Source organism: Oryzias melastigma, linkage group LG15 (genome assembly GCF_002922805.2).
Source record: "Oryzias melastigma strain HK-1 linkage group LG15, ASM292280v2, whole genome shotgun sequence".
NCBI lineage: Eukaryota > Metazoa > Chordata > Actinopteri > Beloniformes > Adrianichthyidae > Oryzias > Oryzias melastigma.
In genome coordinates this window covers 31,254,673-31,264,226 of record NC_050526.1, presented here as the reverse complement: position 1 = coordinate 31,264,226, position 9,554 = coordinate 31,254,673, and the positions used below count along the sequence as shown (strand labels likewise).

The window sequence follows — 9,554 nt, the reverse complement described above, 5'->3', positions numbered from 1 at the left end:
GAAAAAAAAAAGCAACAAAACAGATGAGCATGGCTGCAAGTACTGTTGAATGTATATATTTTTATAAATCTAACAACCCTTTATTCTTCTTCTTGTTAACCTGCATGTTGAAGGCTGCGGCACGGTGCTAGAAAGTTCTTTTGTTTTCTTTCAACATGCCACCTGGAGAGACGCAGACGTGTGGAAAATGGACAAGGCCGTCTCACACTGAAAGTTCCCATGTCTGCAAAAAGATGTTATAGTTGACTATTGAAACTAATCTTTTATATTGAGTCTTTTCTGTAACAAAGGCAACCAGAAATCTAATAAATGAAGGGTCTCTGCAAACTTGCGGTCTGACTCGTGGTCGGTTGAACCATCACTGGTCTCCTTGTGAGAAAATCTCACTCTGACTCATGTCTGCTTCCCAAGACCCCATCGAAGCCACAGCAGTAACCAGGACGTCAAAACACTAAGCTAACACAACACATTTCACATTACCTGTGATAATGCTAGTGTGAATGATGTAAGCTGAACTTGGACGCTGAAGATGCTGATATTGATATCTGAAAATGCTAAAGCAGATAGCTGAAATCGCTGAAGCAAATAGTTTAAAAAGCTGAAGCTAATAGTTGAAAAGTTTGAAGCTGACAGCAAGCTAAAAATTGTACCTAATTGCCAAATTAGCTTAAAAAACTGGTAAAATGTCTAATTTAGCCAAAACAGCTAGCATAACGCTAAAATATGCTAAATATTAGCTAAACTCCAAAACAGCCTAAAAACTGAAATACAGCCTAAATTACCTTAAACTGCTACCATGTTGCCGAAATATTAGCTAAACTCCAAAATAGCCTAAAAAATCTTCAGCTTTCTCTGTTAAATAGGGGTCTGACTTTTATTCCCACTAGGGGGAGCAGAAACAACCTCCTGCCTCAGTGCAGATTTGACTTACAAAAATACCACAGGAGAGTAAAACTTATGGCCTATCCAATTTTTTGGACACCACAACATTTAAAGGACCCAAATTTAACACACACAACATCCTGGACACCAAAGTTTATTTCAAAGACAATGACACACATGCTCTCCTACACAAGAAGAGATATCACCCCAAACATACCTTTGCAGGCCTGGTGAAGTCCCAACTGCTCAGGTTCCACAGAATCTGCACGCAGAGGGAGGACTTCCGGCAGGCTACTGGAAAACTCTTCTCAGCCCTGTCCAGCAGAGGGTACACCAGGACCTTCCTCAGAGGCGTCCTGAAAACATATCTGCAACCAAAGCCCCCCAGATATCACCTCCCATCCCATTCATGATCACTAATTCAGAATCAACTGTAAAATTAGTCCAAAAAAAAATCAAAATTAACTTTAAAACCACTGTAGACACTCACCTTGGACAGGACCTCCGACTTATTGCTGCATTTCGTAAAAACAAAAACCTCAAAGACCACTTGGTGAGGGCAAAACTCCCCACTAATGTTAATCTGGCCCCTAAAAATAGAACACCTTATTTTAAACAATTAAATTGGATCCAAAATGATAAAACAAAACAGGTGTTTAACTTACCCAGTAGAGCGTCGGTTCACTCCTCCAACTGTGTATATGTTATCACCTGCAAGAAATGCAGCAATAAGTATGTGGGGGAGACAGGAAGGACATCGCACCAGCGCTTCCAGGGCCACAGGAGCAACATTGGAAACTGCAGCTTATTCAGAACTCTGCTGCTCGGGTTCTCACAAGGACCAAGAAAGTAGACCACATCAGTCCAGTTCTGAGGTCTTTACACTGGTTACCTGTCTGTCAGAGGATAGACTTTAAAGTTCTGTTACTGGTTTATAAAGCTTTGAATGGTTTAGCACCAAAATACATGACTGACCTCCTGACCCAGTATGTACCAGCCAGACCTCTCCGGTCATCAGGATCCGGTCTTTTATCAGTTCCTAGAGTCAGAACTAAACATGGAGAAGCTGCATTCAGCTTCTATGCACCACAGATCTGGAATAGACTTCCAGAAAACATTAGATCTGCAGAAACACTCAGTGTATTTAAATCCAGGTTAAAGACTCACCTGTTCTCAGTTTTATTTGATTAATATGTTTTCAAAAGTTTACATCTGCTCTGTCTATCTATGCTTGTTTTAAATTAAAATCTTTTTACTTTCTTTTAATTTTATTTTAATGATCACATTTTTACTATTTCTTTTGATTGTTTCTTTTAATGTTTTATGTAAAGTACTTTGAATTGTCTCTGTACATAAAATGTGCTATACAAATAAACTTGCCTTGCCTTGCCAACATTGTGGGGAAAAAGAGGACTCACCAGGTTTTGGTCCAGCCCTTCCTGGCCCATGGTTGGGAGTCGGTCCAGGCCTCGGTGTTGGAGTGCAATCCACACTTGGTTTCATACATTTTTTATTTTAAATGTTTTTTATTAATGACCCAATGCTTTGTTGCTAAGATATTGAGGCTAACTGAGAAATCAGTTAGAATGACTTCCTGCTTTTGTTATTAAACACAGCGGTCAACATCACAATGGTGTCATCGTCCTCTCCCTCCCTCTCACTCACGGTGCAGAAAGTAACAAACCAAGAACAAATCAGAGTAACAGCCAGACAACAAAACACATTGACAAAACCCACACTTAAACCCCCATGCAGGGAAAGGGAACGTTATTCCACAATCCCTTCCACTGCCAGATCTGACAGCAGGCCCAATATGTCTGTGACTGTCACTACAAAATCCATCCATCCATCCATCTTCTTGTCCGCTTCTTCCCTTTCGGGGNACCCTAACCCTAACCCTAACCCTAACCCTAACCCTAACCTAGGCAAGGATCTCCCCGACTGAACCGAGCCGTTGTTTGGGCCAGATTCGGCCGGGAAATACGTTTCGAAGCGTTGCGTAGCAACCAACTAAAACACAAGTTCAGCCCCATCAAATCCACAGAGGCCCTTGAAGGGCTTCAAAAAAATTCACAGTTGGTAGACAGAGAGGGAGCTAAGTAGACCCTGGAGGTGTTTTGATGAAAAACAGACAGATAGATGGGAAAAAAAAAAAAAAATCTGGGAAAAGCAAGGAGCTGGATTCGATCCCAGCTCTCCGGGGTGGAGAGCAGCCGCCATACCACTGAGCCACAGAGAGGGAGGCGAAAAGCCTATATACAGGCAGGTGTGTAGCCACGCCGCGACCTGGCACTGGCAGTGTTTTTGGCGAACTCTAGTGGACATTTTACGGGACTGCACGTACAAAGAATTGCTGCTCAGATCTCCACACTTTTAATGAGCCAACACACCCACTCACACCCCAGGACAGCCAAATAGATTGATAGAGGGCGGGCAAAAAAAAAAATTAAAATAAAAATAAAAAATAAAACATGCATTTGAGAAAAGCAACACGTGAGACTCGATCCCAGCACCTTCAGGGTGGAAGGCAGCCCGCTGTACCTCTGAGCCACCATGGAATCATGCCAACACAGGTGCGCAGCATTCATACAGCCAGACCGAGAAGCCGGGGCTGAGGAGGTCGGCTGACGAGCAAGGGAAGAGTTCCCACGCTCACATCAGAGGAGAGGACCGTTAGCCAAGCCTTTGATGTGGACGACGACGCGGGCAGGTAGGCATCCTTTCCCACGCTCACATCAGAGGAGCAGAGCGGGCCGGTGGTCTCTGCTCACACCTTAAGAGGGCACAAATTTCTCGCTCGTCAAAGGAGAGCGCAGCTTATCCTCGAAGTATAACGCGAGGGATTTGACTGCACTCTCCTTTTCTTCTCGTGTTCGAGACCCCGAGGTGATAGCACAAGCACCCCCAAAAGTAGCACAAGCACCCCCAAAAACAGCCCAAGCACACGCAAATCCGGCCCGCGAGTAGCGCAGAGGTCAGAGGTCACCGGAGGGCTCTGTAGGCCGACGGGGGGGTGAAGCGCCGGCGCCAGAGGCGCCAAATTTGGAGGGACGCCTCGGGGCGCCGGCCCGAGCGCGGCCTGCGATTTTGGCGCCCCTCGGCCCGGGCGTCGGCGGGCTGGAGCCCCGCCCAGCCCGTTGGCCGGCCTTCCACCAGTGCCCCTTTTGAGGTCCCCGCGGCGAACGGGGGGTCGTGGAGCCTTCAAACTCGGCATGCTCTTCCGGGACCTGAGCGCCAAGCGCGCTGCCGAGTTGGGCGGGGAAGGGACTGAGGGGGGCGGAGCTACGCCCCGAAACGCAGGCCCGGCGGGCCGAGGGCCCGGAAAAAGGCCTCAACGGACGCTTAAGGAGGAATAACTCCTCCGGGGTGTGGAGTATGAGGGTGATTTTTTCAGGGTATGGGGGGACCACCGGCCGCCTCCCGTGGCGAAAATATGAGCTCCCTGGGAGAAAAGATGGCCGCGCTACGCGGCTAAAAGCTAGCCCGAGCCGGCTGGAAAAAAATTGGGGAAAAATACTTCCTTTCGACTGAGGCGCGTCAAAAACGGGTGACGCGCGTCACTCAACGCGCCCGTGCAGGAACCGAAGCCCGCTCGGAGCTAGCATGTGGCTAAAGCTAAGTAGCTAGCCACGTGTGCTAGCGCCACGAGATTTGGCGTGCTCGCACAAGTCCCAGAGCCAACCGTCAGCAGCGAGTTTCAGCCGATTCCGAGCAAAGACCGCCATGGGAGACCCCCTCGAATGGCCAAAAATCTTCGCCTTTAGGGGGCCGCCATCCCCCAGGTCCGAGTCCAATCGGAGCCCAAAGGGTGTCCCTGCGCTCGCGTGGGCCCCCTCTACGACATATCCGAGTTGGGTTCCGCTGCGACACCGGGAAGGTGTCGCGGCCCAAACCCAGGGGCAAAAGTCAGGTCCACGTAGCGGTTTAGACACCTCTCCCCATTTTTTGGCCCTCGTCGGCAGCACGACCCCTCGTGGGACTCCGTTTTTCCACGGGGTCCGGATCGGCAGCCCGCCCCGAGTCCAGAACGGTGCCCGCCGTCCAAATCGGACCTTCCCGGGCCGAGCTCTGGACCCCGAGGGCCGAAGGCCCCAAAAAAACGCCTCAACGGAAGCTCAACGAGCGATGACTCGTCGGAGGAGCGGAGTTGGGGTCTGATTTTTTCAGGCTAGGTGGGGCCTACCGGCCGCCTCCAGTGGCGAAAGTTTGGCACCGATCCGATGAGAAACGCCCCTGTGGCGAGCCGAAATGCACGCAGAGGTCAGAGGTCACCGAAGGCCTCTTTCGGCCCACCAGGGGTTAATGGTTTATGCTGAAGCTCTCTAGGCTGGGAGGAAGCAGGAAGCACCCCGTCCTCACCTCCAAGAGCTGCAGGAAGCTCGCTGACCGCTGCTGACCGCTGCTCACCGCTGGTGACCGCTGCAGGCGTGCACGCAGGTGCACGGAGGTCCACCAGGGTCAGTGCACGTCAGGGGGGTCAGGCTTAAGCCCGCTGGCCTGGGAGGAAGTAGGAAGCACCCCGTCCTCACCTCCAAAAGCTGCAGGAAGCTCACTGACCGCTGCTGACCGCTGCTGACCGCTGCAGGCGTGCACGCGCGTGCACGCAGGTCCACCAGGGTCAGTGCACGTCAGGGGAGTCAGGCTTAAGCCCGCTGAGCTGGGAGGAAGCAGGAAGCACCCCGTCCTCACCTCCAGGGGCTGCAGGAAGCTCGCTGACCGCTGCTGACCGCTGCAGGCGTGCACGCACGCCCACCAGGGTCAGTGCACGTCAGGGGGGTCAGGCTTAAGCCCGCTGGCCTGGGAGGAAGCAGGACACAGCCCCTCCTCACCTCCCAAAGCTGCAGGAAGCTCGCTGACCGCTGCTGACCGCTGCAGGCGTGCACGCATGCCCACCAGGGTCAGTGCACGTCAGGGGGGTCAGGCTGAAGCCTGCTGGCTTGGGAGGAAGCAGGAAGCACCCCGTCCTCACCTCCAAAAGCTGCAGGAAGCTCGCTGACCGCTGCTGACCGCTGCTGACCGCTGCTGGCGTGCACGCACGCCCACCAGGGTCAGTGGACGTCAGGGGGGTCAGGCTGAAGCCCGCTGGCCTGGGAGGAAGCAGGACACAGCCCCTCCTCAGCTGCAGCAGGCTGGCTGGACGCTCCTCACCTCCAAAGAGCCCCCACCTTTGCTCATTTCCACAGAGTGGCCAACTGTCAATCAAGCACCCACCACTGGCAGATCCCCTCCACAAAGTCCACTCCAGTCCACACCAGCGCACCCAGTCCGCTCCGTGCCCCGCACAATCCGCTCCACACCCACACACGCACACCAACACATAGCCCGCTCCCACACCACTTCCATTCCCCACGCGCATAGCCTCCACCCACCCCATCCAGCACGTAGTCCCGGCCCCCCCTCGCTCCCCTAACCCGCCAGCACATAGCCCACTCCCAGCCCCGTCCAGATTCCTATCTACGCTTTCATTTCCAAGACAATGCTGCCATCCAGTGGCCGCAAGCGGCAACGCACCCATCCAAATAGATCACATTGTGGGTCCACCCACAATCTCATCTATTTTACCTCCCTAACCCAAAAAGCCCCCCTTAACGTTAAACATATCCCTAAGCCTAACCATAACCCGGTCCAGAACCCTAACCTTAACCCCAGGGGGGCAGGCTCTAACCCTAACCACCCCCCCTGTGTGGAAAAATTAATAATTAATTTATAATGGAGAATAATTTAATGTAATTTCATTTTACTCACCTTCCTGGGATGGGGTGGTCCTGGGATCTTACTCCTGGGGAGACTGTATGGAGTGTGCATTGACCCTGCCCTCCTATGGAGGGTGGGGTCCGAACACTTGTTTTTCTAACCCGGCCGGATCCTGCAGCTCTCCCCATGGAGTGGACCTGGGACACCCCCTGTCCTTCCTCTTCCTGGTTGCTCTCTTCATGCCCCCTTGAGGATTCTTCTGCTCCCAACCCCCTTAAAGAGGAGAATAATGGTCAACTGATATATAATTGAAATTATTAACAAATTTAGTAATGAACAAATATATAATTCCCTGAAAACAAACAAATACAGGCTCCCCCTTGCATATTTTATCCCCATATTAATCCCTAAACATAAAAAATGTGTAAAATAAAAGAACTTGGGATATATAAATATGCAGCTTCGAAATAAATGTATGTATATAGTTTTACCTGGAGTGCTACTTGGAGACGGTCGGACCTCGAAGCCTGCATGAGAACGGACCTACACTCCCTGTAGAAGTTCATTAACAATGTATATGTAATTGTACCCTGTTTGTGCCCATAAAGGGACTTTGTTTTTATATTTACAAATGTATGTTTGAATTTTACTACCTGTTCCTGTCGAGTTGAAGCTGCTACAGACCTGCATGTGGACGGCAGCATGCGATCCACCATCTTTAAAATAGCGTTCTGATGTAATCATTGTATTTTTGTAACACCTGGAGGATGCCACCAGAGGGAGCTCTCACATGCAGCCTCCAGAAGGGAAACACAAGGGAAAACAGGAAGGGGTGGGGACTATTTCTATTTGAAAATTTAAATATACACCACTAACGGTTCCATTCAAACTCCCAAACCTTTCTGTGTAACCTGATGAGAGCCCACTCTGAGCTGGTGCTCTTGCTGTACAATTTAAATCCCTTTTCATTGTACTATCGCCTGAAGAAGATTTCTATTATGATCGAAACGTTGCGATTTTTCATTCAATCTCCTTTAAATAAATACATTTTTACACCTTTAAGGAGAAATTATTTTTCTAAATACAATTTTGACGTGTGAAACCTGAAAGACAAGCCTCCGCTTCCTTCACGCGAGCAAAAGACATCAAGAACGCACAGAAAAATGAGAGAGAACACGGACTTTTATTTCCCTTTCTATGATGGAGAACCAGAAGAGGGCTGGACGCAGGTGAGATACAGCCGGGGACGGATGAGGCAACCACGGCCCTACACAGCTTGGGGAGCACCGCGCCGCGTCAGCAGCTGGTCACCAAGGCAACGGCGTCCCGAGCAGCGGCAGCGACGTCGGGGGGCGCTGCCATCCTACGCTTACGTGGTGAGACGAGACCCTTCTTTGGATCGGAGGGCCCCGCCTCGTTGCCAGCGACGGCAGCATCGAGGAGCGCGGCCATCCTACGCTTCCGTGGTGAGAGGAGAGCGTTCTTCTGCCTTCACCAGTGGAGCAGCAGGAGGACAGCAATGAGGCGCTCTTCCTGGACGCCGCCTCCTCGCCTCCATCCACGCCCACCGACAGCGAGGACAGCAGACGGGTGGAAGAAGTTCCTGAGACCCCCACATGCAGACCCACAAGACATGTGCAAACCAGGCACAAACTGTCCGACTGGGGTCTGTCTGTGAGGAAGAAGGTGGTGATCATCGGCGACTCTAATCTCTCACGCCTTCCTCCCTTCCAACACAAAGACGTTCAGGTGGACAGTTACCCAGGAGCAACATTCCAGCATGCAGCTGCCATCCTACGAAAGGTTGTTTGTCATGTTGTACCAACTAAGGTAATCTTGTCTTTTGGTATTAATAATAGGAGACAAAAACCACAAATGAGAAGCATTAAACAGATCCAGATGGCTTTAAGTACAGCTAAAGATGCTTTCCGTAATGCCAGAATCCACGTCCCCCTCATTAACTTTTCTGATGAGCTCCCAGTGGCTGAGCAGTCCAGCCTGAAAAGAATAAATCATTACATCACAATGAAAGCTGACTTCCTGCCGGCCCTGCCAAAATGTGATTTTAGAATGGCGTATGGTAAATGGCGTATACTTGTATAGCGCTTTCTACCCTCCTTCGAGGGCCCAAAGCGCTTCACAGTCACAGACCCATTCACACACACATTCATACACTGGTGGTGGCTCCGCTGCCGAACACTGGCGCCAACCTCCCACCAGAGGCAATTCAGGGTTCAGTGTCTTGCCAAGGACACTTCCACACATGGGCGGGCAAGGCGGGAATCGAACCCGCTCACTTCTGATCAGGAGTCGACCGCCCTACCGCTGCACCACAGCCGCAACAACAGGGAGAACAGGGAGAGATCATATTCACTGGTCACGCCAGACAGCAGAGGCCATGCTAAAACACTGGAGAATGCAAAACCTCATCATAAAACCTGCCGATAAAGGCAGTGTCGTGGTGGTTATGGAAAAAGAAAAATACCTGTGGGAGGGATACAGACAATTAAAGGATGAAAAATACTATAAAGAATTAGAGAAACCCATCTACCCCGAAACATTTGACATCATAACTAAAATATTCCACAACTTATATGATAAAAAAATAATCAATGCTAAACAACGCAATTACCTAATTGGCGACTCAGAACCAAGAGCCAGAAAATTTTACCTCCTCCCCAAAATCCATAAGGAAGCAGCCTCCTGGAGTATCCCATTCGTCGTCCCACCAGGTCGTCCGATAGTGTCGGACTGCGGCAGTGAGACCTATAGGTCAGCAGAATTTATTGATCATTTTCTAAATCCCCTGTCCACAAAACACAAAAGCTACATCAAAGACACCTATGATTTTATAGAGAAAATTAAAAATTTGAATGTCCCCCTAAATTCTATTTTATTCACCATTGATGTGGACAGTTTATATACAAACATTAACACCCAGGAGGGAATTAGATCAATCAAAAACATTTTTAATAAAT

At 50.1% G+C, this 9,554-nt stretch overlaps 1 protein-coding gene across 1 annotated transcript in view; it reads left to right on the top strand.

Moving 5' to 3' along the window:
• Positions 1-8,991: 8,991 nt before the first annotated feature.
• The window catches only part of LOC118599729, a 3,124-nt gene continuing 2,561 nt past the window's right edge, over positions 8,992-9,554 (top strand). Inside the window, exon 1 of the mRNA XM_036215586.1 lies at positions 8,992-9,541. Within this exon, the coding sequence (XP_036071479.1) occupies positions 8,993-9,541 (549 nt within the window). The 5' untranslated portion in view covers position 8,992. The remainder of the gene's footprint in view (positions 9,542-9,554) is intronic.